General features: G+C 40.1%; 1 protein-coding gene across 1 annotated transcript in view; it reads right to left on the bottom strand.

Annotated features, from left to right (window-relative positions):
• Positions 1–20,910, bottom strand: part of LOC138089024 (phospholipid-transporting ATPase IB-like) — a 112,381-nt gene that overhangs the window by 40,037 nt on the left and 51,434 nt on the right. The window contains exons 25-32 of the mRNA XM_068984359.1: positions 19,483–19,593; positions 17,046–17,120; positions 13,998–14,120; positions 12,723–12,801; positions 8,844–8,905; positions 7,871–7,927; positions 4,882–4,989; positions 1,453–1,541 (exon numbers count right to left, since the gene is read on the bottom strand). Of these exons, the coding sequence (XP_068840460.1) occupies positions 1,453–1,541; positions 4,882–4,989; positions 7,871–7,927; positions 8,844–8,905; positions 12,723–12,801; positions 13,998–14,120; positions 17,046–17,120; positions 19,483–19,593 (704 nt within the window). The remainder of the gene's footprint in view (positions 1–1,452; positions 1,542–4,881; positions 4,990–7,870; positions 7,928–8,843; positions 8,906–12,722; positions 12,802–13,997; positions 14,121–17,045; positions 17,121–19,482; positions 19,594–20,910) is intronic.

Here is a 20,910-nt window from a genome sequence, read left to right as displayed (position 1 = left end):
TGACACCACCTTTATGGCAGAAAGCAAAGAGGAACTAAAAAGAGCCTCTTGATGAAAGTGAAAGAGGAGGGTGAAAAAACTGGATTAATCTCAACATTCAAAGACTAAGATCTTGGCATCTGGTCCCATCACTTCATGGCAAATAGATGGGGAAACAATGGAAACAGTGACAGACTTTATTTTGGGGGGCTCCAAAATCACTGCAGATGGTGACTGCAGCCATGAAATTTAAAGACACTTGCTCCTTGGAAGAAAAGCTATGACCAACCTAGACAACATATTAAAAAGCAGAGACATTACTTTGCAGACAAAGGTCCATCTGGTCAAAGCTATGGTTTTTCCAGTAGTCATATATGGATGTAAGTTGGACCATAAAGAGAGCTGAGTGCAGAAGAATTGATGCTTTTGAATTGTGGTGTTGGAGAAGACTCTTAGAGAGTGCTTTGGACAGTAAGGAGATCCAACCAGTCTATCCTAAAGGAAATCAGTCCTGAATATATACTGAAAGGACTGATGCTAAAACTGAAGCTCCAATACTTTGACCACCTGATGTGAAGTGCCGACTTATTAGAAAAGACTCTGACACTGGGAAAGATTGAAGCAGGAGGAGACGGGAATGACAGAGGATGAGATTGTTGGATGGCATCACTGACGTGATGGACATGAGTTTGAGAAAGCTCTGGGAGATGGTGAAAGACAAAGATGCCTGACGTGCTACAGTCCACGGGGTTGTAAAAAGTCAGACATGACTGAGCAACTGAACAACAAATCTAATAATATTGGCTCAGACAATAAAGGAATCTGCCTACCATGCTGGAGACCCGGGTTCGATTCCTGGGTCAGGAAGATCCCCTGGAGAAGAGAATGGCTAACCACTCCAGATTCTTGCCTAGAGAATCCCATGGGCAGAGAAGCCTGGTGGGCTACAGCCCATGGCATTGCAAGAGAGTCAGACATGACTGAATGTCTAACACTTTTTTCAATCTAATATTTAAATATTCTGGGAGAATTGGATTTGAAAGACTCTTATGCCAAATTTTTTGAAAGTAAAGAATGACTTTCTAATTTCAATATTTCCCTTCTAGTTCTTATTTTATCATTAATTCTTAATCTGTGATCATCTGGTATCACATTTTTTTCCCTATAAAGTAGATAAGACTTCTACACTAAAGAGTGAAGAAATGGACCTCTTTTCAGAAAAAAATTATGAACTTTATTTCTACCAAATTTCCCTCTCATACATTTAATTCCAACTTTTTTTTCCTAAATTGATTGCTGGTAAATCTCCAGTGTCAAAAAGCAAAGGGCATTTTCTTCCTTTAAAAGCTCCATGACATTTAATATTCACAGGGTGGCATTAAACTAAGTGTTTAATTTGAGAGCCATACAATTGTAAAGGACAACTAACTATGATAATATATTCTCTGGTTTCCACTTCATTTTTCAACTTACGATTTCCACGCTACATTTTGAATCAGGCACACAATCGGGACTATGAAAAAGCCCAGCCAAAAGTGTGGACACACCAGAGCCATATTGCCCTGCAAATAAGCAGAGATAAGGGACATTTCAATAAGAATCTTTTTGTTTGCCAACAATGAGTACCAAGAGCAGCTTTCAGTTTCCTCCCCGCCACAAAAAAACAACCTGGAGATGTCAAGAAAGGCATGGATATGAATCCATCTGACTGCAGTCCTATGAATCTAGAACTACTATATCAATTAAATCAGTTCAGTTCACTCGCTCAGTCGTGTCTAACTCTGCGACCCCACGAACTGCAGCACGCCGGGCCTCCCTGTCCATCACCAACTCCCGGAGTTCACTCAAACTCACGTCCATTGAGTCAGTGATGCCACCCAGCCATCTCATCCTCTGTCGTCCCCTTCTCCTCCTGCCCCCAATCCCTCCCAGCATCAAAGCTTTTTCCAATGAGTCAACTCTTTGCATGAGGTGGCCAAAGTACTGGAGTTTCAGCTTTAGCATCATTCCTGCCAAAGATCCCAGGGCTGATCTCCTTTAGAATGGACTGGTTGGATCTCCTTGCAGTCCAAGGGACTCTCAAGAGTCTTCTCCAACACCACAGTTCAAAAGCATCAATTCTTCAGCGCTCAGCTTTCTTCAGAGTCCAACCCTCACATCCATACATGACTACTGGAAAAACCATAGCCTTGACTAGACGGACCTTAGTAGACAAAGTAATGTCTCTGCTTTTGAATATGCTATCTAGGTTTCTTCAAAGGAGTAAGCGTCTTTTAATTTCATGGCTGCAGTCACCATCTGCAGTGATTTTGGAGCCCCCCAAAATAAAGTCTGCCACTGTTTCCACTGTTTCCCCATCTATTTCCCATGAAGTGATGGGACCAGATGCCATGATCTTCGTTTTCTGAATGTTGAGCTTTAAGCCAACTCTCCTCTTTCATTTTCATCAAGAGGCTTTTTAGCTCCTCTTCACTTTCTGCCATGAGGGTGGTGTCATCTGCGTATCTGAGGTTATTGATATTTCTCCCAGCAATCTTGATTCCAGCTTGTGTTTCTTCCAGTCCAGCATTTCTCATGATATACTCTGCATATAAGTTAAATAAGCAGGGTGACAATATACAGCCTTGACGTACTCCTTTTCCTATTTGGAACCAGTCTGTTGTTCCATGTCCAGTTCTAACTGCTGCTTCCTGACCTGCATACAGATTTCTCAAGAGGCAGGTCAGGTGGTCTGGTATTCCCATCTCTTTCAGAATTTTCCACAATTTATTGTGATCCACACAGTCAAAGGCTTTGGCATAGTCAATAAAGCAGAAATAGATGTTTTTCTGGAACTCTCTTGCTTTTTCCATGATCCAGCAGATGTTGGCAATTTGATCTCTGGTTCCTCTGCCTTTTTTAAAACCAGCTTGAACATCAGGACTTTCACGGTTCACATATTGCTGAAGCCTGGCTTGGAGAATTTTGAGCATTACTTTACTAGCATGTGAGATGAGTGCAATTGTGCAGTAGTTTGAACATTCTTTGGCATTTGCCTTTCTTTGGTTTTGGAATGAAAACTGACCTTTTCCAGTCCTGTGGCCACTGCTGAGTTTTCCAAATTTGCTGGCATATTGAGTGAAGCACTTTCACAGCATCATCTTTCAGGATTTGAAACAGCTCAACTGGAATCCCATCATCTCCACTAGCTTTGTTCGTAGTGATGCTTTCTAAGGCCCACTTGACTTCACATTCCAGGATGTCTGGCTCTAGATGAGTGATCACATCATCATGATTATCCGGGTCGTGAAGATCTTTTTTGTACAGTTCTTCCGTGTATTCTTGCCACCTCTTCTTAATACCTTCTGCTTCTGTTAGGTCCATACTATTTCTGTTCTTTATCGAGCCCATCTTTGCATGACATGTTCCCTTGGTGTCTCTAATTTTCTTGAAGAGATCTCTAGTCTTTCCCATTCTGTTCTTTTCCTCTATTTCTTTGCGTTGATCGCTGAGGAAGGCTTTCTTATATCTTCTTGCTATTCTCTGGAACTCTTCATTCAGATGCTTATATCTTTCCTTCTCTCCTTTGCTTTTAGCCTCTCTTCTTTTCACAGCTATTTGTAAGGCCTCCCCAGACAGCCATTTTGCTTTTTTGCATTTCTTTTCCATAGCGATGGTCTTGATCCCTGTCTCCTGTACAATGTCATGAACCTCATTCCATAGTTCATCAGGCACTCTATCTATCAGATCTAGGCCCTTAAATCTATTTCTCACTTCCACTGTATAATTATAAGGGATTTGATTTAGGTCATACCTGAATGGTCTAGCGGTTTTCCCTACTTTCTTCAATTTAAGTCTGAATTTGGTAATGAGGAGTTCATGATCTGAGCCACAGTCAGCTCCTGGTCTTGTTTTTGTTGACTGTATAGAGCTTCTCCATCTTTGGCTGCAAAGAATATAATCAATCTGATTTCGGTGTTGACCATCAGGTGATGTCCATGTGTAGAGTCTTCTCTTGTGTTGTTGGAAGAGGATGTTTGCTATGACCAGTGCATTTTCTTGGCAAAACTCTATTAGTCTTTGCCCTGTTTCATTCCACATTCCAAGGCCAAATTTGCCTGTTACTCCAGGTGTCTCTTGACTTCCTACTTTTGCATTCCAGTCCACTATAATGAAAAGGACATCTTTTTTGGGTGTTAGTTCTAAAAGGTCTTGTAGGTCTTCATAGAACCATTCAACTTCAGCTTCTTCAGCATTACTGGTTGGGGCATAGACTTGGATTACTGTGATATTGAATGCTTTGCCTTGGAGACAAACAGAGATCATTCTGTCATTTTTGAGATTGCATCCAAGTACTGCATTTCGGACTCTTTTGTTGACCATGATGGCTACTCCGTTTCTTCTGAGGGATTCCTGCCTGCAGTAGTAGATATAATGGTCATCTGCATTAAATTCACCCATTCCAGTCCATTTTAGTTCGCTGATTCCTAGAATGTCGACGTTCACTCTTGCCATCTCTTGTTTGACCACTTCCAATTTGCCTTGATTCGTGGACCTGACATTCCAGGTTCCTATGCAATATTGCTCTGTACAGCATTGGACCTTGCTTCTACCACCAGTCACAATTAAATAAACAGGCATATAAAACCTAAATACAGTACTAACTAACTTAATTTAACACCTTCATTGAAACGTTCAAAATGCAAAAAGAGAATCTTGAAAGCAGCAAGAGAGAAGTAAATCACCACATACAAGGATCCTCAGTGAGATCACTAGCAGATTGCTCATCAGAAACACTACAGGCCAGAAGACATTGGGCCCATAAATTCAAAGTGCTAAAAGAAAAATACTATCAAACAGAAACCCAGTTTCCGGCAAGACTGTCTTTCGAAAGTGAGAGGGAGAGATTTAGAGCACACTCACCTGTCCTGTCATCTCAGGAGCAACAGGCACAGTGGGCCAGAGGGAGGAGTAAACCGCAAAAAACCCCAGCCAAATCATTATGCTGCCCCAAATGGCCAAATGGGTGAACTGCAGACAGAAGAGCGGCAGGGAAATGTTTCAGCCTCCTCTACTCGAAAGGACATTTTTTAAAACGCTATTAATCAACTATCAAAATCCATTTGTCCACACCATAAGTTCTCATATGAAGAAGCTGATACTTTTTCAATTTGTTGCTATCTGAGACTTCCTAACATCTTTCTCAGAATACTTTGCTATGAACTCAAGGAGCCATTGTCTGGCAAGTATCAAAAACAACTGTATCTTGTTCACCCAAGCCAAGTGGTGTTCAGAGTCTTCAGCAAAAAGATCAACTCTCAACAGATGTGGTTCATTACAATTGGTGGGTGATTTAATGAGACTTGGGCGTCTGTCTGTTTATTAATATAAAGTTCTTTACAGTAAAAAAAAAATTTAAATACAAATCATTGAGAGATAAAAATTTGAATGTATTGTGAATAACTGTGGAACAATGGCAGTAGTTGTGATCCTTAGACTGACCGGAACTGGTAGGTTTTGTGCACGTATCAACTGTATATGCCATTCTGGCTGAGACTGTAGCTGAAGAACCACTGACCAGGCCTGAGTCTGAGAACTGGTACCAGATTCTCCAGTGATAGATGCTAAAACAGTAGACCCTTCTGTGGATCTGTGATCTGTTGCTTTGAGCAGTTGGTGTTAGCAGGGGAATAGTGAGGAAAACAACTAGGAGACCTATGTTCTACCCTTGGCCACAGTGGGTATACCACTTAAACTGAGCAGGCCTAAGATGTATTATCTATACGTAATAAGGCAACTGGCTAGACTAGATCAAATGTTCTCATCCTAATTGTTTTTGTTTAGTTGTCAAGTTATGTTTGACTCTTTGAGACCCTATATACTGTAGCCCATCAGGTTCTTCTATCCCAGGCAAGAATACTGGAGTGGGTTGCAATTTCCTGCTCCAGGGGATCTCCCCAACTTGGGAATTGAACTTGAGTCTCCTGTGTCTCCTGAATTGGCAGGAGGATTCTTTACCACTGAGCCACCTAGGAAGCCCTCTTATCCTAATAGGATTTTGGTTCTTTTCCTCAATACTTTTTAGTATTACTTTTTATTATTTAGTAGTACTTTTTACAATTACTTTTTAGTAATGAGCAACTGCTCACTACTTTGTCATCTCTGAACAAAAACTATAGAGAAAAAAACCCAAATGTGCTACTTCTCAGAGTATATATTATTTGTTTAGGAGTCATTTTCAAAGGCACTTTTTCACACTCCTTAAAAATAACCTCTAATCCAAACAATTCTTTCTCTGATTAGAGTAAACAGAACTCTGTCTTGTGATAACACAGATTGATGGAGAAGAGGATCAGTCTGAAGCTATGAACTTCAGACTCTTCAGAACTGCAGTGAGTCTTCCTGTAAGAGTTCCCTTAGAGTCGACATCATGCATCATATGCAATGTGAGGTGTTTCTGTGTGGCTTCGAGAGTATTTTCAGACGGGTCTCTGTTTGGATCATCACCTTCTGAGGGCTGCCAGCCCCCACTGCTGCTTAGAGCTGTGTTCTGTGTCTTTCTGCTCTTGCTTGCTTTCTGCACTGGATCGGTGACTTCCAGCATCACCCTTCTCCCCAGTGAAGACACTGCCTCCTCGGCCCTCCCCGTAGGCAGGGCAGCATCAGCACAAAGGTGAGAAACAGGCCCTTCTCTCTCCTGCCTCCATCCCCACTCCTTCTTAGCCCCCAGGTGAGCTGGAAGGCAGGTGCCCAATCCGTCTTAGGCCGGACACCTTGTGTAGTTCTAAGCATACTTTGGCCTTGAACTATTGCTTCATTCACAAATGAGGTTCAATATGTGCAGATGACAGAAATGGTCTATGCTCCATGAATATGGTATAATACAATTAGATTGCCTTATGATTTGTAATAAAATATTTTTGCTCATAACTCCTTGGTCCCAACTTAGTGTTGGGGTCCAGTAGGGATGGTGGCAGTCAGAACTCTGAATTGATTGCATCAGAAAGGGAATATATCATAGGCTGAATCAACTTAGTTCTTCAAAAGTGACAAACACGTAAAAATTCATTTTCTCTCATAAACTTTTTGAGTACAACTTGAGACACAACTTATTTATAGATGTAAATATATGTGTGTAGGTACACATACAATTTATTTAAACTATTGATGTCATAAAAACTAAAATTCTGCTTAACTTATCAGAAATTACACTTGTAATAGTATCCTGAGGAAATCATTATTCATATCTGTAAGTACATCTGTAGTGATAACAGTATTGATTATATATCGTTCACAGTAACTAAAGTTAAAATAATTATTCTAAAAATAATGCAAAAATTTTTAATAAATAAAGTAATAGAAATAACAAGCATCCATGTGCTAAAACATTATTCCATCAATTAATAAGGCATAAAAATTAAAAATTTGGAAAAATATTAAAGATCTGTCATTAAGTGAAAAAAAGCAACTTGTAAAATATTAGGTACATTATAATCTTGTCTTTATAGAGGGGTGGGGGGAGGCCACATAGAACAAAGACAAAGAGTAGAAGCCAAAATGTCAGCATCATTGACGCTGAAAGGAATAAGCAATATGTATTTTTCTTTTTGTCTGTATTTGCTAAATTCTCTCTTATCATTCTGTACTTGGATAATAGTGAATTAAGGGTCTCAATTAATGTCATGATAAATTGAATCTGTTTCAAATGTAAGGCAGGAAAATGGATATTCCACAGCCATTAGATGGCTAGTATGCCTTTCCTCTGGTTTAAATCATCATTCAAACATGTAACACAAGAAGTAAAATGTGGAGACCAGAAAAAAAAATGCTTGTTACTTTTCTGAAGCTGAAGAAGGACATCAGCGTGCCAACAACCATACTAGATTGAGGAAATATCTTAACAAATACTCACTTTATTCCAAGACATCGTCTCCAAACCAGCTTTCAGACAAACAGTGACAACAACGTACTGTGCGAGGTGCCAGGTGCAACGGGAAGGGAAAGAGATTGGAGAGAAAGTATTAAAACTTTCCATCAGAATCTGCACCTCTTCACCTGCTTCCTGACTCTCACCCCGTGGCTCCACCACGTCTGCTGAGCTGTGGTGTCATTACGTTGCTAAGTGTTTTGCTGCATTTTAGTAATGGAGAAAATGCTACACTTTTCAATCAGTGTTCCTCATTTAGCAGCTCTGTACCGTATGATGAAAATCCATGCTTATGTCTTCAGCTCTTCTGTTTATATTCTTTATGAACAGTGTGGAAGATCTGACTCAGATTAGAAGTGGATTGTAATCTCTTGTGACTGTGCTGACCCTCAAAGCAAAAACTGCAAAACTATCATTTTGCTGACTAGATCAGAGAGTGTGATATGATCACACCTACTGGCCTTGAACTATGGTGGGGAAGCAAATACTTCTATCACTAGGGATAAATAGGCAAGGTTTTTCAAGATTCACAATACCCTCTGATCCAGAAATTACACTTCCAGAAATTTATCCTAGGATATAGTTACTCATGGGCATAAGGGATCATCTTTGCAGCATTGTTCATAGTGGCAAAGGATCCCAAACAACCTTCACATCCACAAACTGGAGACTAGTTGAATAAATAATGGTGAGTTATCTACACAAGCAGCCCTGAAAGGTAGACTTTCATGGGCTGGTTTGAAGCCATCACCAAGGCAAGTTTTATGTAATGATAAGGCACAAAAGAGCACCCCCCTGTATGAATAACAACAAATGTATATGAATTTCACATTTCTAGAAACATAAGTAATGCAACCATTATAACAGTGCCTTCTTGGAAAAGTCACTGCTGTCTTATAATGCTTCAATTGTTTCATTAAACACTAGGAAAAGTGATAATCTACATGGATGATCTTACCGTATATATAAAATTCCCAAGAAACAAATAGTCTGTAGTGTAACCACTTTGCAAGACCATATCTGAAAAGTGAAAAAGTTATTTTTTAATCTTTATAGAGTCTGAAACATAGATTTTTAAAATTTGTTTTTACTAAAGGTACCCATACTGGACACCAAAAATATTTATCAATGATTGGTCGCATTTCTCAAGTGTTCTGTCAGTGACAACAATGCTTACTTTGCCTACCACAGTTGTAACATTTTTTCCTTTTCTTACTTCCTCCAAAGATAGATTTAGAAATAAATAGATAAACTGCAAGGAGTACGTGAATGTGATTATGAAGCCTAGAGTCACATGCATCTAAACCAGCTAGCGGAATCTATAAATTAAAAGTCCCTGGACTTCCCTGGTGGTCCAATGGCTAAGACGTTGTGTCCCCAGTGCATGGGGCCAGGTTCAAGTCCTGGTCGGGGAACTAGATCCCACACGCCACAACTAAGACCTAGTGGAGCCAAAATAAATAAATAAATAAGAATAAATATTTTTTAAGAAAAAGAAAGCTTTTTTAAAAAACAATCTAATCAGTGATGCCAAGTAGCAAGATGAGGATTTTAGGGATGTTGTCATCACATTTTTCACACTATTTCTTCTCCAGCATAACTAAAATAATAAACCTAACAGATAACTTGAAGCTAAAATAGAATTTCATATACTTTTTAACGATTCTTAAATCTGCTGTAAACTTACAAATTTCATTCTAAAAGGTCAATATTATGTCAGGATTAGGATAATTTTTTAAGATCTTCTTTACACTTTTAAAAATTCTCAATAAATATTGGTGGACCTGGTCCTGGTTGATATAGAAATTTTTAAGTGCATATCCCTGACCCTTACCCCAATTCAGGTAGCACACCCATATATTTGAGGCTTACTTATTTCCTGATTTATGTTTTCTCCTGATTTAGAACTCACTAAAACGTGCAATGCCCACTCAGTTGCTCAGTCATGTCCGACTCTTTGCAAGCCTTTGGACTGTAGCCTGGGATCCCCTGGCGGTGCTAGGGGTAAAGAACTTGCCTGCCAGTGCAGGAGAGGCCAGTTCCATCCCTGGGTCAGAAAGATCCCTTGGAGAAGGAAATGACAACCCACTCCAGTATTCTTCCCTGGAGAATCCCATGGAAAGAGGAGCCTGGTAGGTTGCAGTCAATCAGTGCACAAAAATTCAGACATGACTGAGGATGCATGCAATGGGTATGAAATTGTATATCATCATGGTTTCAAATTTTTTAAAAAATATTAATAATATTGAGCATGTACTTACTAGTTATTTGTCTGTCTTCTCTGGATAAATGTCTATTAAAATCCTTTGTACATTTAAAAAAATTGAGTCATTTATCTTTTTATGTTGAGTTATAAATCTTCTCTATATACTCTGGATACAAATCTTCTGTTATCGGTAGCTTGAGTATCCTTTGCTCCATTCTGTGGATTGCATTTTCACTTTCAACTAATTTAACACTTTCCAGCTATTATTTCCTTGAATATTTTTCTTCTGCTTCATTGGTTTTCTCCTCTTGTTCTGGTATACCCATCGTGCTTCTGTTGGTGTGTGCTGAAAGGCATGTCACATTCTCTAATGTTCTGCTTATTTTTCTTCACTCTTTTATCTCTGGTCTTCAGGTTGTGCTGTGCTAAGTCACTTCAGTATTGTCCAACTCTTTGCGACCCTATGGACTGTAGCCCACCAGGCTCCTCTGTCCATGGGATTTCCCAGGCAAGAATACTGGAGTGGATGGACTTGCCCTCCTCCAGTGGATCTTCCCAACCCAGGGATTGAACCCACGTCTCCTCCATTTCCTGCATGAACAGGTGGGTTCTTTACCACTAGCACTGCCTGGCCCTTATTGTCTATTGGTCTAACTTCAAGTTTGCTAATCCTTTTTTCTTTCAGTTCAAATCTACTGTTGAGCCTTTCTAACACATTTTTCGAGTTTTTGGTACTTTTCAACTCCAGGGTTTTCATTCAGTTCTTTATCTATCTCTTTCCCTGGTTCTCACTGGTAAATCGGTTGGTCTATGATTTAGCTTGTTGCTCTTAATGAAGAAGGGCTACTGTTTTTGAGAGCATCCTTAGACTTGAACTTTCCCCTACTTTGTTTTGAATAGTCATCTTATTTGGGAAAGAGTTTTGGAGCTCTTTTTCACTAATGGCAGAATTTTGGACCCAGTATTTCTGTACTAGTGGTCTAGCACAAAGCCACCAGTCTTCTTGGCTTGACTCTCCCAGAAATTCCCTGCCCTACAAGTGAGTTGTGGTGAAAGTGACCAGGGGCCCGGGGTTCTTGGTCTGTCATGCATGGGATGGAAACTCTGTCCTGTGAATATTAGTTGCCTGGGGGAAAGGGAGCTCTATCTCAGCCACACCCATCAGAAATCTGGCCTCTTCCATCAGAGTTGGAGGAATGAGAAATGTTGGTGGGCTGCCCTTCCTGTGAGACGGGAACCCCTGACTGAGAGCCGAGAGGAGCACTAGTCCCATATTCCTGTCTACACCTGCTTGGAGTGGACCTTTCGTCCGGCCAGGCTACTGTGGGGAAGGGAGGGAGAGGGTCATGGCTCAAGGGATGTAGACTCTGGATGCCCTAACTGAGTTTTAGTAGACTGATAATCTTCCTTGCCTTTTGGGTAATTTTCAGAGAATTTACAGAGTTGTGTTTTTATAGTTTTGCAGGTTTGGTTTTTTGAGGATGAGGAGCACATCCAAGGAGCTCTTCACACCACCATTCTGAAAGTGGAACCAACTCTTTGTCAGCGTGTTACTTTGCTATATTGTTATCACTTGAAAATTTTGCTCATTTTTTTTGCTCATTTGTTTTATAAGGAATGCCCTTAGCAGTATAATGGCAGATTTATTCTTTAAATACAAATGGACATCACCCACAGAGATGTTATGGGGAGGGAGGTGGGAGGGGGTTTCATGTTTGGGAACACATGTAAGAATTAAAGATTTTAAAATTTAATAAAAAAAAAAAGTGAAAAAAAAAAGGAAAAAAAAATAAATAAATACAAATGGACATAAAGACACACAACCAAGGCTCAATTAAACAATATATTTCTAAGATTAGGACATGCTGCTGCTGCTGCTAAGTCGCATCAGTCGTGTCCGACTCTGTCTGGTTAAAGGAAAATAATTGTATTTAACACCTTAATTTGTGGCTATGAGCCAATTACACATCAGTAACACACTTCATAAATATATCTCCTACTTCTGGATCTATTTATACACAAACCAGATTGGCAAAAAAGTTCACGCATAATGTTGTTTGGAAAACTGTATGTCCGGAAAAGGAGACCTAGTCCAATAATAAAATATAGGGTTAAATTTCTATATGGCCTGTTGGACTTGTTACCGTTTAAATTGAAGCATAAAGTTTTAGAAATGAAAGCAATAAATATAGTAGACAAAAGTTTCAAACTAACAGAGGGAATCTATGACTCAGTAGAACTGTTGTGCTTTCTATCAGACCTCCTGACTCAAATATTTATTAAAAATTAACAATAAAAGCATTAAGTTACAATTTATACATGTTAGAGGCAAGGACAATGGGCTGTAAAGGCCCTCTGTTAAATGCTCAAACTACAATCTGTTAACCAGATTATACTATCAGTTTAGGTGAATATATTGGAGATGGAAATGGCAACCCACTCCAGTGTTCTTGCCTGGAGAATCCCAGGGACGGGGGAGTCTGTTGGGCTGCCGTCTATGGGGTCTCACAGAGTCGGACATGACTGAAGTGACTTAGGTGAATATATATAAACCTATATTTTTAATCCTACTTTTGCTTTCTTCAATTCTATCTGTAGACACACACACAGAGAAAACAATGAAGTTACTACCATGCTCCAGCATTTTTGCAGGCAACCAGAAGAGAATGAATGAATGGACAATAGCATTTATACACTGAATCCAAAGCACCTAAAAGAAAACAAAGCAAGAAAATCAAGATAGTATCCAGGTCTAACTCTAAAAATATGTAATGTTATAAAGTTTATTTGCTGTGTGAAACACAGTTACTAAGCTAAAATGTCTTACTGGAGACTAAAAATTTCCATATCTTTAGTCTCTTTTTAAAAGAAATGACTGTGAAATTATAGGATGATATCATTTGAAAAACATATTTAATAAATATAAATATGTAGAATTCAAAGATAATGTATTTATTTAAAAAAACATATAAAGGCTTTAATTACCTAGCAAAAAAGAACTAATTTAAAGAAGTAATTTAAAAATACTTTCAATCTTTAAATTATAGCACTTAAAATATAATTTAATATCATATTTTATATGATACACCCTGTACTTTTATATCTATACCCTGACTGTGGTCAAAATAATGTTTAATATACCATAGACAGGCATACCTCAGAGACATTGCAGATTTGGTTCCAGACCACCACCATAACGCAAATATCATAATAAAGCAAGTCACGTGATGTTTTTTAGTTTCCCAGTACATATAAAAGTTGTGTTTACACTATACGTAGTCTATTAAGTGGGCATTGTCTAAAAATAATGTTTACACATCAGTGAAAAGGCTAGCCATCATCTGACAACACAGGTTTGCCACTAAACTTCAATTTGTAAAAAAAAAAAAAAAAATAGTATCTGCAAAGCACAATAAAATAAGGTATGCCTGCAGAGTTTTCTTAAAGGATATCTCAATAATATAATATCTCTGGAATCAACCAAAGAAGGGTGCACAAGGTTAGGATATGACAGAAAAATAACAAAAACAAGTCTTTGTTCATTCAATTCTAAATACACTAGCTTTTTTTTTTTTCATGCTTGCCAGGAAGACTTACAGATAAAGGACTAGAGGAAAAAAAAAAAGAGCGTGGAAAAAACATCTTTCGCCGGCAACTAAAGTTTCCTGGAGTAAGCATAGCACAGCACGAAGCAATTTTTAGGAAACAAGCTGGCTCAAACACAAAGTTAATGTCAGACTGGAAAACCTCAGGATTCACAGAACCTTAGGTAGAATACAAGGAAATATGACATAGGGCTGCATTCCTTGTTGTTTTTAAATTATTTTTCCTAAAGCATCAGAAAGGAAAGAGACAAAAGCACCTTTTGGAGGGAAGTTGAAAAACTTGCAATAACCTTCTGCTTACCTTTATGTTGAAAATATCACCTGTCTGAGAAATTCTGTAGAGTTGTGGGTACCTGAGCAGGCTCTCCTGACTACAACACCGTTCAAAGATTCCGAGAGTAAAGGGTGGCAGTGATGTGAAAATCTGCATAGGAAACAAGAACCTATTATAAAGAGCTTTCAGTCTGTATCTGAGAGAGTGCTGTGCCAATGTCATTTTCCTGGCTTTGATAATGTATTGCAATTACTAAGGTATCATTGTGCGGGAAGCTGGGTGAGACACCTGGCGGTTGTTTAGTCCCTTCTGTTGTGTCCAACTCTTTAGAAACCCCATGGACTTCAGCCTTCCAGGCTCCTCTGTCCATGGGATTCTCCAGGCAAGAATACTGGCATGAGTTGCCATGCCCTCCTCCAGGGGATCTTCCCAACCCAGGCATAGAGCCTAAGTCTCTTACATCTCACGCATTAGCAGGGAGATCAGCCCTGGGTGTTCTTTGGAAGGACTGATGCTAAAGCTGAAACTCCAGTACTTTGGCCACCTCATGCGAAGAGTTGACTCATTGGAAAAGACTCTGATGCTGGGAGGGATTGGGGGCAGGAGGAGAAGGGGACGACAGAGGATGAGATGGCTGGATGGCATCACTGACTCAATGGATGTGAGTTTGAGTGAACTCCGGGAGATGGTGATGGACAGGGAGGCCTGGTGTGCTGCAATTCATGGGATCACAAAGAGTCGGACACGACTGAGCGACTGAACTGAACTCTTTACCTCTAGCACCACCTGCTAAGTCACTTCAGTCGTGTCCAACTCTCTGCAACCCCATAGACAGCAGCCCACCAGGTTCCCCTGTCCCTGGGATTCTCCAGGCAAGAACACTGGAGTGGGTTGCCATTTCCTTCTCCACCTGGGAAGCTCTTATTGTGGGACTAATTCATCCTTATTGTTAAAAGTGTGACTCACGTAAGGAATTTCCCCAGTAGCTTGTGTAATAGGTCTTCCCCAACAGGCTAATTGGAATACAAACGGTTCCTACCCCTGAGCGAGCTCCAGAAATCCAGCCCGCTGCTTTCCAGTGGCTTCCCTGGTGGCTCAGACAGTAAAGAATCTGCCTGCAATGCAGGAGACCTGAGTTTCCCTTAGCTCTGAGTATACTTTTCTCATGTACAAACAGATAAATCCTCAACCAGAGGCTCAAGGGAACAGCTACACATTTCCAGAAACACTGTGTCTCTGTATTTCTCTGTGTCTGCAACTCTTTCCCTCTCTCCATCTCTCAGTGCAGTTTGCCTGTCTCTGATAGTCTGTCTGGCAAATTCTAGCTTTCTTGGCCCACTGAACTCCACCCTCTGTGTCTTCAGTTCAGTAAAGACAGCGGGCTTCCCTGTGGGCCCATCTTCCTTCACTTTGGCCTGCTCTTGGGGATCACGCAATGAGCAGCCTGGCATCTAGTGCCTGAAAACTATTGTTTCATACATTTTTTCTGCTATTCTAGCCTTTCTGTAGGAGGGTAATTCCTATAGCAGTTAGTCATGCATGAGCAGTAGCAGAAATAATATACAACCTCTAGAAGTAGCATGACAACTCATATAAATTTAGTTTTCAAATAAGTAGACAGAGTCCATCTCTGGCATTGCCAGTAACTATTATTTGGAATGTCCTGGTTTTCATTGTTTTTTCACCTGTAAAATATACTTGTAATGGGATGAAAGTTAATAAGTTAATGGATATTTAATAAGCATGTCATCATATTTTATTCTCAATTTTCCATAATTATTTAAATTTTCCACTGGAGTTCCAGTTGGCAAGATTCCATTGGTCAATAGCTGTGGCTTAAGAAAGTTTATCAGTATTGTCCTTTGTGACCAAGAGCCTGGCAGAGACAACTCTGCATAGGACCCAAGCTTCCCTGGTGTAGTGCTCTGACCAAATACCCCCAGCCATTGGCACTCACATGACTGTAAATATGCATAGCAGTCACTGAGCACCCAATGACTTCTATTCAGTAACTTCAATCTGTTCTGGAATTTCAGCTCCCAGAAGATAGATCTTTAGGAGTGAGAGCACAGAGCACGCAGAGTATAATGTCACTGCAATAACACAGTGCACGAGAGAGGTCATGGGATACTTGGGGGGAGCCTCATTTTTATGTTACGTTTCTTAACTTCTAACCCTTTGGTGGGATTATAACCCAAGAAAAATAAAGCAAAAATTAAAAGGTCATGTGGGTTAAAAGCCACTTAGCCTTACTATTTAATAAACATCTAGTTTTTGAATTCAAAATAACTCAAGTAATGGTATGGGATTATTTATTATTAGAAGATTCCATTAAAATGGAAAATTGTATTTACTATAGGTTTGATATAAAAATTCAGCATTTAGTACAAGCACAGCATGTTCTATTTCGATAAACACAAATTTTCTACCAAGAGGCTTAAGAGGACATTGAATTACACTATAAACACACACACATACTTACAGACACATAGAGATAAATCTAAATTATATGTATTAAATGCAGGGGGTTTAGGAAGAGTTCAGCAATTTTTACTTGACTTAAAAATATGAAAATGTTGTATAGGCAAATTAGAAAGTTTCTGAAATATCAATATTATTAAAAAAAATACATTGCATATAAATGTTGTGTATATGGTTGCTAAGTCTCTAGTTGTGTCTGAGTCTTTGCAACCCATGCACTGTGACCCAGCAGGCTCCTCTGTCCATGGGGATTCTCCAGGCAGGAATACTGGAGTGGGTTGCCATGCCCTCCTCCAGGGGATCTTCCCGACCCAGGGATCAAACCCATGTCTCTTATATCTCCTGCATTGGCAGGACTATTCTTTACCACTAGCACCACCTGGGAAATATCATGTAGTTACTATAAAATGATCTGCGATGATTGAAACCATGTGTGGGGAGTTTGTGCTTCTGCAGGATGTGTGGCAGCATCAGAGGCCCTAAAGATGTATGTGAGCCGTGGATGCAGATGAGGGACTTAGCTCTGCGTCCCAGACACAAACAGTACAGCCCCTCACGCCATCAGAGAGAGAGAGAGGGAGAGTGCTTACTTACCACATTGTACAAGCTGATGCACCAACGCTCAAATATAATCTGCCCAGAAAATCCATTAACAATGGCGAACCAAAGCTGAAAGAGAAGGAAGCCAAGTGCACTGCTATGTCAGTGCTGACCTACATACACTCATATTAAAGGCACTCTGGAAAACAGTACATTTACACTCAGCAATGTATACTTGGATACTCACCTCAAATAAGTGAAAACTTGTGTTTACACATAAACCTATGCACATGTTCACAGCAGCTTTATTCATGATGGCTCCAAACTGGAACAAACCTAAATGTCCTTTGACAAGTGACTAGTAAACAAGTGATAGCCACCTGTGCCATGGATTACTACATAGCAGTCAAGAGGAAAAATGATTGCTCATGCAGCAACTTGGATGGATCTGAAAGGAGTTATATTGAGTGAAAAAAATCCAGTCTCAAAAGTTACATGGTATATGATTGCACTTTTAGAGAATTCTTGAAAGAACTCCGTTATAGGAAAAGTGAATAGATGAGCTACTGCCAGGGGTCAGAGTGGGTGTGAATATAAAGGGGTAGCATGAGGCAGATCCTGTGGTGATGAGGCGAGTTTGTATCTTTTATTGGAACGGTCTGTATCTTGATTACTCTGGTAGTTACATGAGTCTACACAGGGATAAAAGGACACAGAGTGACACGCATGCACGCACGCGCACACACACACATGTGCAAAGCTGATGAAAGCTGGATAAGTTCTGAATGAGTTGTACCAATATCAGTTTCCTGGTTTCAGATTATCCTGTGGTTTTATATAAGGTGCTATCTTTGGGAAAACTCAGTGAAGGGTTCACAAGAACTCTGGTAAATATTTTTTATAACTTCTTGTGAATCTATCATTATTTCAAAATAAAATGTTTAAAAATGTGTTTCCACAGCCAAATTCAAAGCTTACACAGATATTTTAAAAGTCAGGGTGGTAGTTACAAGATTCACTCCCATATTTGACTATTGTAGATAATGTGCCCATCAACAGACGAATAGATAAAGAAGATGTGGTATGTACATAAGGTAAGGTAAGGTGAAGTCACTCAGCCCTGTCAGACTCTTTGTGACCCCATAGATTGTATGTATGTACAATGAGACATTACTCAGCCATAAAAAAGAACGTAATTCTGTCATTTGCAACAACATGGATGGACCTAGAAAGTATTGTGCTAAGTGAAATGTCAGACAGAGAAAGACAGATACTCTATGTTATCACTTATGTGTGGAATCTAAAAAGGACAACAAACTAGTGAATATAACAAACAGGAAGCAGACCCACAGATACAGAGAACAAGCTAGTGGTTGCGTCTACCAGTGGGGAGACGCAAGTCGGGAGCGGTGAGGGAGGGGCATGGGAATAAGAGACATGAACTACCTTGTGTAAAATAAGCGTGTACACTTGAAATGAATATAATATTGTAAATCAACCATTAAAATGAATTTTAATCCATTAAAAACTAATAAATAATCATTTTAAATTAAATAAGTAGCAAAGATATATTGTTTAGTACAAGGAAATATAGCCATTATTTTATAATAACTTTAAGTGGAATACAATCTGTAAAACTACTGAACCACTGTGTTGTATACCAGAAATTGTAATATTGTGAATCAATGATACTTCAGTAGTAAAAGAAAGATTCACCCCAAAATCCCATTACCCTTATATACTACACACTAGAGAAAACATGCTTTCTCAGAGGCAATAAAGGCATGACAAACACTCAGATTCCATGAAAAATGCAGTTATGGAACTCTTCTTTGGTCCACTTTCAGGAAAAAAAGAGGCCCTGCTGCCAGGCGCTCTGCCAGTGCAGAGGATGGGAGCCGGGGCAGGCGGCAGGGCTGGCTGCAGCGTGGGAGCCACAGCTCCGCAGCCCCCAGCACGGAAGGAGAACAGGTACAGGTTCTTTCCATGTTATTTTCTTGACATGGAAGCAACACTCGTGAAAAGGTTTCTTGTTCCGCTTGCTTTAACCACCAGGGCTAAGTACAGCCAAGACAAAAGGAAAGAGCTGTTGTCTGGAAGAACAAGACCCATCCTGGCCCCTAGTAGGATGTTAGGAAGACAACCACAGCCTTGGGACCAGATTTCCAGCATCAGGAGGAAAACAGTTCAAAAGCCCAGAGATTTCTGATGCCTCTGATTACTAGAAGGATCTGGAGCTGGCAGAGACACACTTTGGTTCCAAATAGGACTTTCTTATTTATTTTTTTTTAAACAACACATTATGTCAGTAAGTCATCATGATGTGACATAGTTTGCTTGCCGTTTTTTATTAAATCGATTTTATGTGAGCCACAGCTTAGGGCAGCATTATGTAACAGTACTTAGTGAGGTAAATAAGGAAAACACTGAACTATCAAGCTCTGTATCAAAGACAAGACCTCACACCTCAAGGAAAGAAAGCATCCCTTACCTCGATGATGTATAACACGACATTCTTATAGAAACAGTACAGTATGCATTTGGTCACTCGAAAATAATTCCAAGCTCCATGAACCAGCAGAAGCTTTTCCAAGTAGCTAAACTAAAAGACAGAAATAACAGTCAATGAAGTTCAAAGGAACCTACCATTTAGTGACAAACCCCACAAAACGTCATTTTCCCAGGGTTCGCACCTCAGCAGTTCCCACTCCGGAGGACAGAAACAGAATGAAGCCTAGTCCCAGACACCCTGACGTGACTGTTCACTATAAAGGAGTTTTTCAGATCTCTGTGAAATTAACTTTTCTTACTATTAAAATAAGTAAATAAACATCACTTTTCTGCCCAGCAAATCCTGCTTGCATTTTCATTTGTCACATACAAGGCTTAGAATTTGATCTGATCCACATCTAGGACCTTAATTGTGAGAAGGGACTCAGAATTACTTAATGAAAGAAGATCCTGGAAGCAAGAACATCAGTCACTGATTTTTCTGTCTGATCAGGTGCATGTAACAAAGTCTTATAGGAATCAGTTTCCCTCCATTTCCTATAGTAAATATACAAGGAGAAAAATTAAAGTTAAGAAGGAGGTAGCATGTGATGGCACCCCACTCCAGTACTCTTGCCTGGAAAATCCCATGGATGAGGAGCCTGGTAGGCTGCAGTCCATGGGATCGCTAAGAGTAGGACACGACTGAGCGAGCTCACTTTCACTTTTCACTTTCCTGCATTGGAGAAGGAAATGGCAACCCACTCCAGTGTTCTTGCCTGGAGAATCCCAGGGACGGGGGAGCCCGGTGGGCTGCCGTCTCTGGGGTCGCACACAGTCGGACATGACTGAAGCGACTTAGCAGCAGCAGCAGCAGCAGCAAATCAAAGTTGCATTTCTTGGGATGGTTTTAAAATATTAAGAAGTTTAGAGAGGAAGAAGGGAATAATTTACCCTTTTCTGAGAATAAAAAGATCTAGGCTGTGAGCAAAGTGTTACACTGGTCCTCTCTGAGGAAGGGAGAGTCATGTGCTGCAAGAAGTGAAAAGGAAAGACAACAGACCCTCGGCAGCAGCCCATCTAAGGGTGGGGGATGGGACAGACATAGGAGAATGTCCGCTATGGCCCCGAGGACAACATTCGAGGGAGTATGAAATGGCCCACACCATGGCGGACACCCTCTCCCTCTCTCCAGTCAAAGTTACTCTCAAGGAAAAGTGAGTCAGAAAACATTTAATGGGGCTCAATGTGGTTTCCTTAACCTGAAATAGTGTGTTAATAAAAAGGAGGGGCAGAGCATGAGTCAGACCAGTCTCTTGCATCCATGCCTAGCTTCGTGAGGGGACTTAGGTGGGTGGAAGGGAGAAAAGAAAGCCCTGGGATCCTGCACTTTCTGTCTGATCATGATTGCAACTGCAATTCTAAACCC

Source organism: Capricornis sumatraensis, chromosome 12 (assembly GCF_032405125.1).
Source record: "Capricornis sumatraensis isolate serow.1 chromosome 12, serow.2, whole genome shotgun sequence".
Classification (NCBI taxonomy): Eukaryota; Metazoa; Chordata; class Mammalia; order Artiodactyla; family Bovidae; genus Capricornis; species Capricornis sumatraensis.
This window is presented reverse-complemented; position numbering and strand designations above follow the sequence as displayed.